This window comes from Patella vulgata, chromosome 2 (genome assembly GCF_932274485.2).
Source record: "Patella vulgata chromosome 2, xgPatVulg1.2, whole genome shotgun sequence".
Taxonomy (NCBI): Eukaryota; Metazoa; Mollusca; class Gastropoda; family Patellidae; genus Patella; species Patella vulgata.
The window spans coordinates 93632059-93651841 of record NC_065880.2 but is presented as its reverse complement, the minus strand read 5'-3'; the positions used below and the strand labels follow the sequence as shown (position 1 = coordinate 93651841).

At 36.2% G+C, this 19783-nt stretch overlaps 1 protein-coding gene across 2 annotated transcripts; it reads right to left on the bottom strand.

The window, feature by feature from the left end:
• Positions 1–654: 654 nt before the first annotated feature.
• Positions 655–19783, bottom strand: LOC126809806 (ionotropic receptor 25a). 2 transcript variants are annotated; one of them, XM_050534597.2, is made up of 14 exons: positions 19664–19783; positions 18317–18807; positions 15541–15672; positions 14582–14824; positions 13497–13663; positions 11645–11809; positions 11135–11248; positions 10419–10502; positions 9593–9682; positions 9052–9243; positions 7700–8045; positions 3533–4097; positions 2189–2408; positions 655–820 (listed from the first exon to the last, which is right to left on the bottom strand). In XM_050534597.2, the coding sequence occupies exons 2-14, from the start codon at positions 18378–18380 to the stop codon at positions 704–706; spliced, it is 2499 nt and encodes an 832-aa protein (XP_050390554.1). In that variant the 5' UTR covers positions 18381–18807; positions 19664–19783; the 3' UTR covers positions 655–703. The 2 variants fall into 2 exon arrangements, with proteins under 2 accessions (XP_050390554.1, XP_050390555.1); XM_050534598.2 differs by lacking the exon at positions 19664–19783 and having other exon boundaries at positions 18317–18907.

Here is a 19783-nt window from a genome sequence, read left to right as displayed (position 1 = left end):
CAGGTGGTCCCGGGTCGACCCCGCCCGGTGTGAATGAGAAATCTCCATGAGATTGTTCATGTCTCCGCCTTATTGGCGGTGCAGGTTTGACGGTCTGGCAAATAACGATGTCTCATCGTTCAGACAGGAAGGCAAAACAAGTTTACGTGCATATCCTGGCTTCATGTGACAGATGCCTTGGTAGTTGGAATAAGATGACGAATAGCCGGAAAGGCGGCTACCCGGGCGAAATTACCCCTATAACACACTACTTGGTGCATGTCTATCTCCATTCTCCGGGTCCTTCGGTTTTTTCCCACTGCTAAAGACCCATATATGAAAGCGAATTGTTGAAATAAAAATTAAACCATATGTTAGACCTGAAATGACCTAGTCTGTGTCGAGTGGACGTTAAACCCCCTCCCTCTCTCCCTCTCTCTCTCTCTCTCTCTCTATCTCTTCATTAGAAGATTTGGTGCGGACAAGTAGGACGTTTAATTTTATTTGGTTTCATCTTCTAGCAAAATCATCTACATAGCGGTACTACGACCTTCTCTTATTTCGAATTCTATCTGTTAGGGTTCTGTTACGTGTACGTCAACGAGCACACGTGATTTCACTGAACTGCCGTTCGGAAGAAAATAATTCAGACAATGCATCGTAAATCAAATTTTATTTCACATAGATCAGTCAACATGGTACAAAACACAGTCTATTTTAATATTTATAAATTCACTGATTCCGCACTGTTTATTGTGTCGACTGATGGAATGCTATCAAAATCATCGGCAAGATTGGTTCGGCTGTTCTGTTCATTTAATGTATGCTGTTTGATTTTGGACTGTAAAATAGAATCGATTTAATATTTAATACATATGTAATATATTTGTATCATCGTACAACATCGATTTCAATGGTCATGAGATATAATCTCCAGGGTTGTTATTAGAAGAAGTACATGTAACACAGTAAATGACTTTGACGTCATCGCAGCCATCTTGAAATTAGGACATCAATCGATGATCAAATCTCCAAGGCATGAAAATTGTCATATCTGTCATGCATGAATTGATAGAGCCTTAGTTTACGCTTTTTTCGTACAAACCCGCCCCAAAGAAACACAACAAGAATGAGTAGCAACAAAAACACACCAACTATTTACATGAAATAAAACCTCTCGTTTGTTATGCATGTAGCGCGACGTTGCGCGATGGTTTTTTAGTACAAATATATTCTATTTACAAATCCAGGCGGATATTATACCGGTGTATGCAGTATGTGTCAGTTGAACGGTGATATTTTACTAATGTCTCTCATTGTGGTGCAATTGTGTTCAATCTTTTCAACTTTAAATGATGTGTATGTGTGGTTGAGGTCACGTTTAATGTCTACTCAACACAAATTAGGTCAACTCGTATAATTTTATATCAGCGAAACTAGGGTAGGGACGCGAAACCAAGATACTTGCTGAAAATAACCGAGGTGTAGGAAAACTAATATTCACGTTTATCACCCACTATTACATTCTACAGTAGATATCGCTTGTGTGATAAATTACATAATCTACTGCGATATCTCCTTACATGAATTTGATTGGTTAAACAAAAAGAAACTATTTTTTTTTTCAGAGAGCAGTTGATTTTTTTTATTACAAGTAACTTCTTTCTTATTAAAAAGGAACTATTTTTATTTAATTGACCTTGATGGAAACACTGGGTCAATATAAAGGACTTTGCAATGGTTGAATTGCTGCCAAAAAATGATTATCACTACGCAGTAATCTAATCGGGTTCAGTAAAAGTGAAATCTATAGCAACAAATTATATTTATTTATTTGTCCATGTAAGAACGGATTTGTGTGATAAATGAAATCTCCTACTCGTCTTTTTTGATATCTAAAAATACCAACACTCGTCGATGTTCGTTTTTGTTTTACTTTATCGACTTGTGTTGATATTTTTTAATATAACAAAAGACGAGTAGGAGATTCTCTATTTATCAGGTAATCATTTCGGAACGGCTTAATTTATTTTTGTGTTGGAACTTCCAGACAAAGTCAAAGTGTTTCATTTGTGAAAAATAGTGTGTGTGTGAACTAGCTTTATTTAGCGTCCGCTTCCACCAAAGTGATGTCGCCGACATTAATATGTTTAAAAAGATATATATTTACCAGGCGAAAAATCTGGAAATTATTCTTAAAATAAATTACCTGAGCACGTGGTCGGATGTTGTACCACATGATCTCTACCAAGGACACCAAGAGACCGAGTCCCATACCAAATATAACGACTAGAAATATACCGCCAACAGTATGGAAGGTTAAACCATCGCTCTCATCGATAGTAGAACATGACTGATTAGAGTTATCTCCCGTCCACCATTTCTGTTGCAAGGCATCTAATACTACTTCCGATTGCAGCTGTAAAATTCTGAAATATAATTGGACTAAACATGAAAATGGCACACATACCCATACTTCTGTCGTTAGATAAACCAAGCTGTGGTAACAGTAGAATACAAGAGTTACTCCCCTTATCTTAACAAAAAAGGTAGTTTATCAAAACACCGAATAATTTCAGATGGATTACCACATCCGCCAAAACGTTTTATATGTTATTTTGTAGATTATTTTATACCGTTCAGGAGGTGGGGTGGGGTGGATTTTCAAATGGTTAGCACGTGTGCGTGTATCATAAGATCTGTCATTGAGTCAACTGGCGTGGTTTCGATTCCCCGGTTGTGCGTGCCAAGGAGTAGGGTCGCCGGTCCAACCTCGTGGGTTTTCTCCGGGTGTCCAGTGCTAAAGACCCCTACGCGCAAGCGAGTTATTGAAATCAAAATTAAACCGTATATTAGTCCCGAAATGACCTAGTTTGTGTCGAGTGGACGTTAAACACATATCTCTCTCTCTCTCTGCTCTCTCTCTCCGCCCTCTGCTCTCTTTCTCCCTCAATGACCTAGTTTGTGTCGAGTGGACGTTAAACACATATCTCTCTCTCTCTCTGCTCTCTCTCTCCGCCCTCTGCTCTCCCTCTCCCTCAAACCGTTCAAACAAGTCTTTGGCGTTTGGTAAATATAGCCGCCTTTATAACCGTTTGGGGTAGAGACTTTTGGCTATAGATCGATTACATCTGTGTTTATCGCGAATAATCAATAATACCTGAATGCAAGAAACAAAATTAATCTATTCAGGGTTCGCTGGATTATATAAAAATATGTAGGCATAAGACAGATGTATACATATATATCGTCAAGCCAAAGCAAAATGTTTTAAAAGTCATTTTTTAACAATTTACAGAGGACACAAAAAAAATATTTTTTGCCACAGTTACATACTTAATAACAAATTGAGCCTTGCTTAAAATAAGATCATCAAACATACGATCTTTTAATAATTCTCACTTGACAATAACTGGTACTTATAATATAATCAATGGTTAAAGGACAATATTGATATGTGATTGACACCAATATTGTCCTTTAATCATATCTATCATGATTGATTTCAAAATCTTTTGCCCTAGCTTGACAATACGCATTGAACATTTCTTACGTTTTAGAGATAAGCTTTGTTAAGGGTGATTTCTGCGGTAAGGCAAAGGCATAAGGTTTGGAACTGAACTGTTTTCCCACAGCGATTAATCTACAATCTTGACTCAATTCATATTGTAGCATAGGCGATTCGTGGATCATGGCAAAATCCTCGGTCAACACTTTATTGAGCCCTTCCTCTGAAGTGGTGAGTAGTCCTGTTCTTTCTATGGCTGTTTTAATTGTTAAGTACTGATCACCTAGTGGATAATCAAACACAGCAACGCTCTGAGATCGGAGTTCAAAGCTTGTACCATAGCTCATATTGCGCCACAGATCGTAGAAGTTTCGTTCAATATTGGCCATGCGTTCAAAATAATCTTGTATGACTGTTCCTCGTTTTAGAGAATATTTAATCCGTGTTTGTTTGGCAAGATCATCAAGTGAATCAATGGGTACTGTTAGACGTGATGTGGTTAATACAGCTGCTAAGTTAGCGATATAGTTCGCCATGATGATCGTGCAGAATAACCAGAAACCACTGATGAGAAGACGAGTTGAAAACGTTCTGGGTGTAAACTCGGGACCTATAATATAAATAAAATGGGGTTTAACATCCCAATATAATAGAGAGAGAGTTCAATGTGAGCTATCCCTAATATGTAGTGCCCGGTGGGCTATCCCTAATATGTAGTTCCTGGTGGGCTATCCCTAATATGTTAATTACCCACTGGAGCTAGCCCTAATATGTTTATGGACGGCAGGGGTTCCTGGTGAGCTACCCCTAATATGTTAGTGAGCCACTGGAGTTCCTGGTGAGCTACCCCTAATGTGTTAGTGAGCCACCGGAGTTGCTGGTGAGCTCTCCCTAATATGTTTAGGGACCGCAGGGGTTCCTGGTGAGCTGTCCTTAATATGCTAGTGAACCACTGGAGTTTCTGGTGAGCTCTCCCTAATACGTGAGCAGACCACTGGCATTCCTGTTGAGCTATCCTTTATATGTTAGTGGACCTCTGGGGTTGCTAGTGAGCTATTCCTAATTTGTTAGTAGACCGGTGGAGTTCCTAGTGAGCTATCCCTAATATGTTAGTGCACCTCTGGAGTTCCTAGTGAGCTATCCCTTATTTGATAGTAGACCACTTTCACACAGATGTTGGTTTTGGTGTTCTTGATATGCTATCATCAAAACGCAATCTGTAGTATGTTTTATAGATGAGGTTCCTGATAAGCTATCCCCGATATATTAAAGTAGCTAAGTCTCTAACTCAATATCATCCAAAATCTTCGACATTGAAAACACGAATTATTTGTCAATTTAAATCAACATTGATGTTGTGATGTTGTGGGCTTCTGATATCCAATATTTAAGACAAAATAAATATTTCACCATTAGTACACGAATCGTGTACCATAATTCGTTTCAGGCCCATTCTAACAAGGGACGCGAAGAACGAGGCTAGACATTCAACAAGTCATGTGAAACGGTGACAGCATATTTATATCGGGAGAGTATGCGCAATAAATACTATGTAGACTAGAATAACCAGACGCTAGAAATTTTCATTCGATTGAGACTTCTGACATATTTCGCCGAACGTAACTGATTTGAAATTAGAGTAAAAATGAAAACGATTGAATGTAAATCAGTTTATATATATTCCTGCATCCACTGAATACAGGGTTGTATCCATTGTTCTTGACATTGCCCACCGTCGTTTGGACATTACGACTGAGCCTGATGCGTCACACACCACCAACAGTTCATTTCTAAAACTGAAATTTGCTAATAAAGGCATTGATGCTATCGGGTTAAGCCAAATATTACACCATAAGCAAGTCACAGCACACATCCCTCCTTACTTCAAAACTGTTACTGTTCCTAGGATTTCTTATACTTATACTAAACCCATTGCATCCAAAATATTTAATTACAGAAATGCATTATCTAACATCAATGCAAAAGAATTATATGATGACCCTCTACCCTGTTTGTGCTCTACGTCGTCCTTCCTTTACCCACCAGCTGGACATGTGGTCACTGGTGATTTGAACATAGTCCAGAATAATAAGCTACGTGAAATTTTGTCAAAAGGACCCAAATACCGGGAACCGCAACCATTTTCATGGGATCAAAATTTCAAACTTATTATGGATGCCGTAGAGGACTACGCTAGATCATGGGCCAAGAGGGAAGATGTTATCTCGGATACTCTCTCTGATTGGACTAAGTCTATCAGTCGTTTACTTAAACGAAGAATATACATGCAACGTTTGTCAGTTGACACTAGGCCTAAGTCTATTTTCAATGATGTTAGCATTGTTGAAAATCTCAATGCCTTGCATGACAAGTATGTCATTGTTCCGGCTGACAAGGCGTCCAATAACATAATGTTTATATGTAAACGACATTATTTTGACTGTCTGTTCAAAGAACTTAATTTCGGGAAACCAATCCACAGTGCTACATATAAACGATCTACTCTTAGTAAGGATGAAATTATATCCAATCACAAATCTGTACTCACTTCATTTGGTACTCCGTGTGGAGATACCTATACAGATTTGCCCTTGTTATATTGGATACCTAAACTACATAAAAATCCCTACAAGCAACGTTTTATAGCAGGTTCATCCCGTTGTTCCACAAAACCACTTTCAAAAGTATTGACATCTATACTAACGGCTGTTAAAGAGGGTATTCAAAAATACTGTGACAAAATATACTCTCGTAGTGGTATAAATCAAATGTGGATATTGAAAATTCCAAAGAATTACTTGATGGTTGCAAGCTAGATCCCTTGCTTCAGTCTCATCTATTCAAACGTTTGACTTTTCTACTTTGTACACTAAAATTCCCCATAGTAAATTAAAAGCCCGGTTGAAAGACATTATTCACTGTGTCTTTTCGTCTAAATCAGGTACTGCGAGATATCAATATTTAGTTGTAAATTACAATTCTACATATTTCGTTAAGAATCACAGTGATTCCAAAAACAAATTCACGGCCATCAAGATAATTCAGATGTTTTATTTTTTAATTGATAACATCTTTGCTGAATTTGGAGGGGAAATATATCAGCAAGTGGTTGGCATTCTCATGGGCACCAACTGTGCACCTTTGCTTGCTGATCTGTTTCTCTATTCGTACGAAGCCGATTACATACAGACGCTCGTACAAACTAATAAACGATCAGTCAGACTTTTTAATTTCACTTATCGATATATCGATGACGTTTCATCACTTAATAATCCTTAATTTAGTGATTATGTAGAATTCATATATCCTGATGAGCTCGAAATTAAAAACACCACTGACAGTGACAATTACGCTTCCTACTTGGATCTGCGTCTCGATTTTGACAATTGCCATAAACTGAGTGTTAAATTGTACGATAAACGTGATGAATTTGACTTTCCGATTGTTAACTTTCCATTTATTAGTAGTAACATTCCAATATCACCAGCTTATGGAGTGTTTGTGTCTCAGCTAATTCGTTACGCGAGAGCTTGTTCCTTTTATTCTGATTTTTTAAGTAGATCGAGGCATTTGTCATCTAAGCTTCAACTACAAGGATACTTGCGCACTAAACTTATTAAAACCTTTAAAAAGTTTTATGGCCGTCATATTGATTTGATTGGTAAATATAACGTGTCTCTCTCGGCTATTATTCTAGATATATTTAATTGACACGTATACTATTACTATCTCCCTGATAATGTCTACTACATCGTTAACACAGTTCATCGCGTGCATTTTGCATACCGATAGTTCATTGGCCAATCACGCTATTTTACCGACATTTCGCCTAATAGTTTGGATGCAGCTATGGCGGGTGTGGCGCCAGGCAGGGTAAGCTTACTCTTCCGGACACCTGTTACCACTGTTTGTCGTGTATTATGTACACGAGGAGCAGTCCATTTGCTGATTACACTATTTTGCTTGAATACACTATTTTGCCTATAACGTTTTGTAGGACTTCGAATTCTGTCTTATGGTTTGGATTGTTCGTACTTGGTTTTATTTTATTATTATTATTATATGCGTTGTTATGACCCATTTGTGTCAATTTCTAAGTCCAAAATATTAGCGATTTAATTCCTTTAAAATGACAAGTTATCGGCGAGTTAGCACCAAGATTTCAAACAACATATATAGTTCATGCTAGCTAGAAATGTGAATAATACGTACCGTACAAAGATAACGAAGCTGCCACGTACCAATAACTATCCACAACACCAAAATATTTCTCCTTCTTATCGATTATCGTATAATATCCTCCCGGTGTATTTCTAGGGCTGTATGGACTGCTTCTCTCAAAGATATAGATGCAACCGCCAGTAATTAATAAAACGGCAAACCAACATAACCACAAGGTGGAAGAGAAAACGAAAGTAAAAGTCATGAAGGACGTTTCGTCATCTGGTTTCTTCATCATGATCTGAATTCCAGCAAAGTCATAATAAGGACTGGTGAAATCCAGGACTGCTTCTCTGTCCGCTGTTACCGATACCGGAGCTACTACCATATCTGCAGACTGGAATAAGTTTTTTTCAAGTAAAGTACATGTATTATAAAAACCAATAAAGTTTGAGAAAAAGCTGCCTATTGCAGGTCGTTCTTTTGGCTTCATTATGATATCTATTCAGATGACAAGCCTTTAATCACCCCCTGGGCCATTGGGTGGATGTGATGTACATCTTTTAACCCCAATAACTTCGCTTAGAATAAAGAAATGGGAATGACATTTTCAATATATTCATTTTTCAGTAACTATTTTTTGAATTATTATAGGAAGAACAGTCAGTACTGGTCTAAATCTTCCACAATGCACCTTTAATATTTAAATAGTCTTGCTTGCTAAGGTTATTGATCGATTAAACAGAGCGGTGTGTTCGGTTTAATACACGAAATACATCAGATACTATTATTATCTACAGCACATACGTTGAAGGTTCTTGTTCTAAGCTTATGGTAAACGCCCTTTTTCCCACGCTTCTCCTTTTCTGTAGAATACCTTACCTCTCAATATTAAACTATCTGATAGCATTGAAAGTTTTAAACGCAATTTAAAAACATGCCTTTTTGTTGACTACTATGGCTCTAAATACAGGTATCCGATTTAATTTTATTCTGTTTTAGACGCTGTTCTATTTTATCCTTTATTACCTTAAACTATTTTAATTTTTTTGTTACATGTCATATAATAATATTTTATTATAATCTTTATGACCATATTTTGATTGTTATCGTATGCCATTTTTTTTATCATCCATTTTGATGTCCACAAAATGTTATCTGGCCATTGAGCAGAATTTTATATTGGTAATAGGCGCATTATAAATAAATTATTATTAAATTATTAAGCTTATTATAACTAAAGCTAGACAGAAAACAAATGTACAGATCTCGGAATTCATTTGTGAAAAAAAGGGAATCAGCCAATTCTCAATGAATCTATGTTAAAGATCGATTTCTAGTATAGATTTATTGATCAAAATAAAAAAATATATATTTTTACAAAATCTGAAATGCTAAATTACCCCTTTCAGAATTTCTCCTACCAGACCAGACCAGGTTCCATCAGGGTTCTTTCGTCCATATTGTTTATCGGGCACTTCGTACATCGTATAGGTCAGATCGAGTCTAGATGCTATTTCATTGAACACGTCTACAGTGTAACCACGATAAATCGTTCCGTTTTCAGTCTCTTCACGAAATACAAATGGCGGTTCCTGAAAGCAAAGGTATTCTACAGTACAGTATCTTTATAACACAGGGAAAAGAGAAATGCAGTAAATTACTCGTTTTGCACACATTGCTAAATTCCGGACAAAAATTTTGTCATTTTCTTTTCAAATGTTACTAGGTTTAACTTTCTAGTTTTCTGCACAGGCTGGGTTAATGTATACGGACATGTGTCATGTGGTATAAGGGTAATTTTACCTGGATAACGCTGTTGTGGTTTTCTTTTATTTCATTTTCCGTCAAAGTTCTTTTATGTTTCTTTTGTTCCACCCGAATGATTACAAAACGTTATTTAGTATGTATGAACGATACATGGATATAATACGATTGACTTACATGTATAGTTGCTACCATTAAATGATTCTTGTGAAAAGTCTCAACACCCTCTATTGCTAAGTAACCATCTAATAATGTCCAGCGTCCTATCTGAAAAACAAAGTTCAGAAATGATGACTGAAGTAAGGACCCGCTTTTTTCTACATTCGTTAGAGAGACTGACACAGGAACCCAATGCAAGAACATGTTGATCTTGGAGGACATAAATCAAATATATACCGGAACTGCATATAATTTACTAGCCGAGCCGTGTATGTTGGTGTGCTTGTAGTCGTCACCCCAGATCATCTTTCAGCAAGTTGTTTAATCTTCTGTGAATCAAGTGGAAACTATTTCACCATGTGTCTATCATTAATACGGATACAATGAACTGGGCATACGTACACTTTGTAGAATACCTGATGTTTCTCCACCTTTCGAACAAAACACAAGCAGAAAAATAAAATAAAAAAATCTTTCGACGACTTTCATGGAATGCATGTAAAAGATCCCCTGGCAGTTGGAATTCGATATAAGAGTAGGCGATAGTGCCGCTGCCCGGGAAAAATTTCACTCATAGCACACTGTATGGCGTATGACCGTCTTCATTAGCCCAGTATAGGAGCAGAACAGTAGGACGTAGAACCCCATTTCATTCATTCATTCCATACAGAAAATGTCGCCCTGTGAAGCTTTGTGTAAACAATGATTTTAATCAGGAAGTCTCAATGGGATTGGGGAACTGGCTTGGCCTATGTAAAACCCCTGAACTTATAACAGGACAACAGACAAGCCCAGTAACAATTGATATATTTATGTATTGTTAAGATTTTTTTTGAAAATTTACCTGCTTTTGTTGGTCTGTGTTATATAGTTTTGTAATTTCAATCAAATTAAATTCATTCTGTATTCCTCCAATTGGTGGAATCACCTGGAGATAAAAACATATTACTTATTATATTAATTTTTAACCAGATAGTCTGTGACTACATCACTATATTAGATCAGTGGTTAACCAGACCAGACGGTCTATATTTAGGTTACTTGATTTATTGTTAATCAAAGCGTTAATAACGAGATCATGGCCAACAAGCAAACTTTATCAGATTCCTGGGGGGGGGGGGCGAATGGTTAGCACGTGCGTGCTGTATCTTACGGCCTGTCATTGAGTCAACTGGCGTGGTTTCGAATCCCCGGTTGTACGTGACAAGTAGTAGGGTCGCCTGTCCAACCTCGTGGGTTTTCTCCGGGTCCTCCGGTTTCCTCCCACTGCTAAAGACCCCTACGCGCAAGCGAATTATTGAAATAAAATTAAACCATATGTTAGCCCCGAAATGACCTAGTTTGTGTCGAGTGGACGTAAAACCCCATTTCTTTCTCTCTCTCCAAGATTCCTGGTTAAGCAGACAAACCATAAGTTGGTTATTAGGACAGATGTAACAGTCAGCATTTCTATTCAAAACATATAATACTTGGAAAAAAAATCAAAAGGCAGGCCAATAGTCTGCATTCATTTATATTGTCCATTAAACTAAAAGATAATTAAAATAAAAGTTTGTTTACCGGATTATTGATGGTGACTGGCCCATTGCATATGTTCGCTGACGGATCAAATGTTTGCGGTAACGTAGGTAGAATGGACTGCAACCACGGCCATAATATCTCAGATATTCCAGGCTGAAACATAGATAGATTAAATGATATTTAAAGGGCGTATTTCCCACTTGTACGTGACAAGGATTCGGGTCGCCTGCCCAACCTCGTGAGTTTTCTCCGGGTTCTCCAGTTTCCTCCCACAGCTTAAGACCCCTACGCGCAAGCGAATTACTGAAATAAAATTTAACTTTATGTTAGTTTAGAAAAGACCTAGTTTGTGTCAAGTGAACGTTAAACCACCATTTCTCTGTGTATATATATATACCCATAATATTGTAAAACCACAATTTATATAATTTAATATTGGTTCATTACAACCAAGTTTGTACTTGTGTAAATATTTATACTGTTTGGTTAATCAAGGCACATCAAACTGCTTAATCATAAATAACTACATGTAATAACACGGCGACTTACCAATTTACTGATCGCATCAAGCGAGTCCTGATTATAGGAAGGTTTGGATACTGTCGATTCGATCAGGACATATTGACTGGTTACACAAGTCAAATCTATGTTGCTTGGATTATCAAGTACATGTATGATATACCTGAAGGCCTCTGGCAGTCCGACATATTTGGCCTTAAATAAAGAACATAATTATTGAAAGTAGTTTACGTGACACAATCCAGATACAAATTAAACCAACTTTGCCTTTAATCATTTAATAGGTTTACTGTTTCCATGATGTTGTATTATTATCGTTAAGTGTATCATATATTTCACTTTTGTTGCAGTGATCTCTGACAATTAGGACATAGATGCTATTTTACTAATGGTTGGAACCACTCAGTATTAAGTTTCCATTGTGATCATTTTGCATTGACGAATTCTCCCCAAACCATTAGTGATAAAGATTAATAAACTGGAACCACTAGCCATAAAATATGACAATACTATTTCAGTCCATAATATATAAAGTAGTCAAATACTTATATTATTTACTCGTTATGTTTGATAATGATAATAAATCAAACCTAAACACAAGAACAAACTCCCATTACTTATATGCCATGTGATCATGATTTTGGACATATTATGGCCGCAGTAATGAGTTGACGAATATAGAAGAGTAGTTATCGCAATAGATCATCAAAATGAAACATAAAATCCCGATGATCGACAAAAGATTTCATTTCTATTAAGATGGCCACTAGCTCTAATATTCGTATTGAAGTTTTACAGGCCTGAATTCTATCGAAGAAGCGTCACTTTAAATGTAAAGCCCTGCTCTCAATAGTCCAGGAGCTAGCAACCGATTTAATCAAATCAAAATCTCGTGTACAAAAGGCTGATAATGGCGACCTTTGGTCTACATGAAGTGGGTTAGTTCAGGCAAGTGAAACATCATAAGGATTCATGTGGTTCTAGATGATTCCAAAGAACAGTTTGATACTCATTGTGAGCTTGTACTGAGATATGCATTTATGGTAGATTGGGGGCGGTTGATCATTGGTAACTTTTGACCTACTCAGAAGTGGATTAATCCCCCAAACTGATAATTCAGAAGGATTTATATTGTCATTGAGGACATTTAACATCGGTTTTGTGGATGTACTCGCGATGTGTTACAAAACCATTTTGTTTACTCAAGCTATTATTCCTAACTGTCTGTCGGGAAAAACGCATAGGTCTAATTTTCATTAAAAGCTTAGATATGTAAGCATTTTCCACATTTTAAACGGTTTCAGTCGGGTACTCGGTGTCACGTCAACTATTTTATAAGGTGGTGCTCATCTGTGATTAGACCTTTGACCTTACGTCTGCCAAATAAAGATATAGGACGTCATTTTTAAAAGAAAACAGATCAGTTTTCTATTTTCAGAACTAGCTTTGGGTGGAAACTGCCAGTGACAAATTCCAATAAGATGACAGAATTTTGCAAGATCACTCAAATTGAATAAGACCCAGGTACCGGTCACCTAAATACTAACACATATGAGGCGCCGTTGGGTGTACGACGTTGGCTCGTTTGCCTGGATGTACTGTGTTCGATCACGGTGTTGGCCTGCTGGACACAAGAAAACGTGTAGTCGTTCGGGTGGGACGAAAAACCGAGATCCCGTGTACACAGTGACGTGCACGTAAAAGAGAACCCTTGGCAAAATTTCATTCATGGCGCACTGTATGGTGTATGCCCGTCTTCATTAGTTGGCGCAGAACAGAAGGACGTCAATCCCCATTTCATATCATTTCCGTGTCCCATAATACGTCATTGGTCCTCTAATCATGAGATCTTTTGCTTACAACATTAATGAAAATGACTTACCGTGCATAAAATGTGGTTGACTTGAAACGCTGTTCCTATGACAATCTGATAATGGCGGATGGTATGATGCTTTATTTTGGTCAGCCATTGTGATATGTTGATTTTCTTGGGGTTGATCAGAAGAACGGGAACGGTCAAATTGACACTATCAAGGATCGACGGCGAATCTTTAAATAAAGGACAAAGTAACTCATCCACAATCCACGTACCAACAACTAAGACAAATGTGTTTTCACCAACAAATACAAACAGATCAGAAATGTCTTATTAGCATATAAACAGAATAGATTAGTGTGTATACCGAATTCCATGAAGAAAGCATCTTGAAATGCGTATGTGCTATGCTCCAGAATCAAAGGATGAAAAGGTGTCGTTCGGACTAATAAAGAAGCTTTTAGGTGGGTATATAAACCTGTCTAAATGCTTTCAATGTTTGGTTCCGAAATTACAGGCTGTATAAATGATTACATGCTTGTCGAAGCTGTAGTTGTAAAGGATCGTCATGATTTTATTCATACACCTGAATAATGGCATTGTTTTAATGGCCGCTGTGATTATCAAGTAATTCATACACCTGTAGAATGGCATGGTTTTAATGAGTTGTTTTATCTTCTGACAATCAACACTCCAGTGGCTCAATATTTTGGGATTTCGGTCAAAATGTATTAACGTGCACCAACCCACTTGGATTTATCATGACCCCTAATATGTAAAAGTGCCATTTTAAATTCAGAAGCAACCGCCACTGTAACCCAGGCATCTTGTGTACCAAGTACTAATTTCTTTCACACTCATTTAATATCAAATCTTTGGACAGATAGACAAATTAAACGATTTATGGTGATTTTAAACAGATTTTACGAATTTTTAAACAAAGGTTGGATATTTAACGATTGTGAAAGAAATTAGTGCTAGATACACAAGATTAAATGATACCTGGGCCACAGTGCGTTTCATTTAGCGGTAAGTGTCGTGTTCGAGGCAGTGTATATCACACCATTTAGATTGTATCTATACTTGTGGGGACAATGGTAGAGTGTCAATGTTAAATAAGCTGTTAAAATAATTGATTAAAGCCTACATACATTGACAGCTGTCCGTAAATATGATGATTTTTGCCAGTTTATTCCTCTGACGTCTAACGTAATCAAAAGCCACGGATATGATGACGTCATGAGATGCCTGTAGTGATGACGTTTGATGGCAGTGACATCCGGTATAAGATGGTCTAATCCAAGGAGTAAATATCGTACCACCAAGATCGGCTACAGAACACGAGTGAGTCACATCCAATACAATGGTACTTCCGGGATGGTAGTTTCTACACACTGGTGGTAATAATAATAACAATAATAATAATAATAATAATTATAATAATAATAAATGGCGAAAACGGCAACAAATATTTATACATTGTTATAACGTTCCTTTCTGTTTTAGATCAAAATTAAATTTTTGAATTAATTGTGAAAATATTTAAATGTTATTACATATTTAGTTATTGTGTACTCAACTGTTACATAATTAGTTATTGTACACTGCGCACACAACATACTGTACATTGCATACACAACATATTGTACATTACACACAAAACTGTATTAATAACTTACATAATTAGTTATTGTACATTGCACACACAACATATTGTACATTACACACAAAACTGTCATATTTAGTTATTGTACATTACACACAAAACTGTATTAATAACTTACATAATTAGTTATTGTACATTGCACACACAACATATTGTACATTACACACAAAACTGTCATATTTAGTTATTGTATATTACACACACAACATATTGTACATTACACACAAAACTGTCATATTTAGTTATTGTACATTACACACAAAACTGTCATATTTAGTTATTGTACATTACACAGAAAACAGTCATATTTAGTTATTGTACATTACACACAAAACTGTCATATTTAGTTATTGTACATTACACACACAACATATTGTACATTACACAGAAAACTGTCATATTTAGTTATTGTACATTACACACAAAACTGTATTAATAACTTACAGAACTGTACACTGGCAAGCGTATCGTTTTCATTGGTTACATCATAGGAAAAGATGTTGACATCAGTATTTTGGTTTGTGAAGATGTTTAAACTAGTCCATGTTGGAATATCATCATTGTCCGTTAGTATAACTTAGAAATAAAAAGACATTAATCTAATTATATATAATATTATGCTATGATAATATCAGATATCATCGTATCAATACACCCACTAAAACCACCATGCATATTATTATTAAACAAAATTGACAAACGACAAAAGAACAAAAAATACAACTAACTTTTTTTTACATCGCGTGTCTGAGTATGATATAATATAATCATAAGTAACACAGAAACGTTACAATTGTTCTTCAGTATTCAATAATAAATTTTCTTACTAGGTTGCCTTGCATGTTCTTCAATATTTGTACGCACTAAGTACGTGCATTACGGACAATAGAGACTTTTGGCAAGCGGAATCTTCCCATCCGTATCACGTATCCGTATCGCATACGTTATACGTTGCGTCAATGTAGTTTTAGAGTTTTGGCAGATTTTCGCGTCGCGTACGTATGCGTCGATCAGCTGAGCTTAGTTCTATTACAGCATGATGGCAGATATCTACCAAGATCACCATCAGTACTAGTCAAATTCCTATTATAGCCGACAATTTCCAGGAGGGAATGAAGTCGCTCGACAGTCACTGAGCTATTAAAAAAAATTAATGTCGAATCTTATTAAAAATCTTCGACTTCGACTCGACTGCAATTTTTGGTTTCACTAATGTATCATTTCAGAAAGTTTATACCCGTTTACCACAGAATAAAATCATTTAAAGATTTGCAAGGTTCCGCCTCCCTACATTTAGCACGTAGATCAACCATCATGGTTAAAATCACATCAAATATATACCTTCGTGTTCTAGAATACACAAAGATCCATGAAAACGCTACGATACAACATTTCAGCGTCTAAAGGTAGTAAAAAAGACGGTAAAGGGGCACGGCAATGTTATACGGACCTTTTCCGTATGAAAGCCGTTCGATACGTGCTGCCGTATCCGTGTGCCGTATCACACATGAGAAATACACACACATTGATTACGTCACACGCAAAATCCATACGGATACGCGATACGGACCAGAAATTTTCGCTTGCCAAAAGTCTCTATTATGGGTCCGTACACATGACACTTGTCTGCTCCCCAATAAGTGTCTGTCCACAACAGCGTTGTCTGCTCCCTAATATCAGTACGTACTAAGTGTCTGTTCACAACATCGTTGTCCTCTCCCCAATATCAGTACGTACTAAGTGTCTGTCCCAACAGTGTTGTCTGCTCTCAATTATCAGTAGGTACCAAGTGGCTGTCCACGACAACCTTGTCTGTACCCCAATATCATGTGTGTATGTATCATGGGTTATGCCTGTTCCTCAATAAGTGTGTGTAAAACTGGACCTCCCCAAGGAGGTATACATGGATCATGCTCGATATCAGTACGAATAAGTATTAAGTGCATGTGTATACATAAGCCTTGTTTGTTAGTCTGCGTACTTATTTTCTAAGTGTCTGTTCCCCTATATCAGCATATACCAAGTGTGATGTCTGATGTCTGTTCCGTACTAAAATAAAGTGGGTTTATTACGGACAATATTGGTACGTGGTATAATTGCCTCGTCTGTTTCTAAATATAATTGTTTGGATATATGGGCCTTGTCTGTTTCTAAATATCAGTACGTACAACATGCATATAGACACGGTATTTCCTTGATCTTTAGAATATTATTATAAATTCTATGATAACTATTAAAACTCATTGACATGACGATAATGATGATGTATGATAATGATGATGTATGATGCATGATGTATGATGCATGATGTATGATGATGATGTGTTCACTCAGTATAAGTAGGTCATACACCTATTGTAGGTACACCATTATACAAGAAACAAAGAAACGCATGTTCAGTGACAATGCTGGATTGGTGATAAATAAAATAATAACGTTATTTGACGCATACAGTGTTTCCCTTTCGATATTCCCATGTTCATAATTTGACCATTTATTGTTCCGTGGTTGGGACACTATTCCTTTGAAGTACTAAACATTGTACATTGTTAACATTATGTTTATTCAAGCAAACATTTAAAATTATATCGGAGAAAACATGATGTCTTGTGTTTAAACGCAATAAACGCTATTGATTGAATACAATACGTACTTTATTCATTTATCAAGTGTGTGCATGTATCATACAATTACTGCGCCTCCCCACGGAGTTTTTGTTTTGTTTCCTGGTTTCATTCCTTGTGTTGTTTATGTTGTTTTATATTCTATATAAAATAGTCTAGATCAATCTACAGCTATTGAGTTACAGGAATTCAATATATATTTAAAAATTTATTTCTTCTACTCTTGCGATCATAAAAGACACGGATACAGCTTTAAAATTATCTGACCTTCATCTCTTGATGATAAAATCTGCCAGCCTCAACGTTTGTGTTGTTTGTATTTGTTTCTTTCTATATAAATTATTTTAGATTAATTTACAGCTATTGAATTCAATTTTTAGCTCAACATTTAGTTGTTGTATTCTTGACTGTAAACTGCATTCATCGAAGAAATGAATGTAGCTTAGAAAATAATCTAGCCTTCGTTTCAATGTCATACTCGCGTGTATATTAAAGACGGGTGGTGTGCACAAACCAGAATATGCAAACAAATCGAATGGATAACATTTCAAATTCAAAATGCATCTATTAATAGATAAATATTTACCTGTACTTACCTATATTTGATGTAAGACAACATGAAAAGCAAGTCAATATAATCAACACAGGTAACAGTGACATCCTTCAGTCGAGTGTCCTTCACTTCATCATTAATAGCTGTCTATATACTTCAAGCACATTATGTACGTATATCAGGAACACGGGTGATATCACAGATGTACCTAACCACTTTATGTATTAATATATATGTATAAGATTCTACATTAAATTCTTTACACCTCTACACGTGTAATTCGAGCTCGTCCTGTTCTCTAGAATCCTTGTCGTCCTCATTAGTCTCCAAGTGGATTTATTTTACTATTGAAATCAGTATAATATGACTTTCTTATTGTAAGATTAAAATCTCTGCTGCTCCTCATTTTCCTTTCAATGTTATCATTGTTCATCTCCGGTAATACCCGTCAATCTCCGGATACATACCGAACTTATCCATATATCCAGTTGTTCTAGGTCAATCTCCTCACTACGCCAGATGACGCCACAATCGCTGAAAGAATTAAAGAGGGCGATGAAAATGTAAAATTATGGACAGTCCTAGGTGCTAAGGTATATTACACGTATACACGTGTTTGTTGCATGCCAATTGATTTATTTCCCGTATGCCGAATGATGGATTATTAATTATTGTGTAATCCAAATAAAGATTGAAATCCAATATCTTGTTTTGTACAACATGTGCGTATCGTATATGAATGATGACTTTCCCTTAAAATAGCAACCCGTCTTCATTTCATTTCATTTTAAGTAGTAATATTTTTACTAAGTATAATCAAATCCATTCCCGTTTTAATCCTTGCATATCAAATCTGTCTACAGATCACTGTTTTTCTCCAACACGCGTTGGAAAACGCATTTTTAACAACCAAGTTTTCAAAACAATGGCTTTTCTTTATAGTAAGGGACGTAAATCAGAGATAAAAAAACGCGATTATATTCGAGGATAATACATTTTACAGAGCTCACATATTTAGATTTTGAAATGCATATGTATATTTAGAAATTAACATGGTTTGAGGCTACTTAATAACATACATAGACTCGCTGCGTCTTTAAATTGATAAATACACAAATGATATTCTAAAAAACACAACACAACACAACACATCATTTGTGCTTGATAACGATAAGAAAATACTTGTCGAAACGTCGTGCTATGCCAATAAAACAGTGATTGTATATCCATATAAACTGTGTTGTGTTTTTAATGTGTTCAACCGCTAAATGCCACTCAAGGATTATAATGATATTCTAGTTCTATAAAGAAGGTATACACTAGCTCCAGCCCTTATCGAACCTACATAGATATTATTTAATGTTAAAGTTGTATTAAAACTCATATTTACCTGTGTATATATCTCTGTGTATACCATTTTATAATTCTCTATATAAACACACCTCGTGGTAATTGGAATATTTCTATAATGGACGGCAGAAATATCAATATAGTTGATTGCTCTTCAGAG

Coding starts and splice junctions, on each gene's coding strand:
- LOC126809806 (XM_050534597.2), bottom strand. CDS start 18,380: ATGTCACTGTTACCTGTGTTGATTATATTGACTTGCTTTTCATGTTGT. Junction 4,098..7,699: donor AGCTTCGTTATCTTTGTACG/GTACGTATTATT, acceptor TTTATATTATAG/GTCCCGAGTTTACACCCAGA. Junction 2,409..3,532: donor ACAAAGCTTATCTCTAAAAC/GTAAGAAATGTT, acceptor ATTATATTTCAG/AATTTTACAGCTGCAATCGG.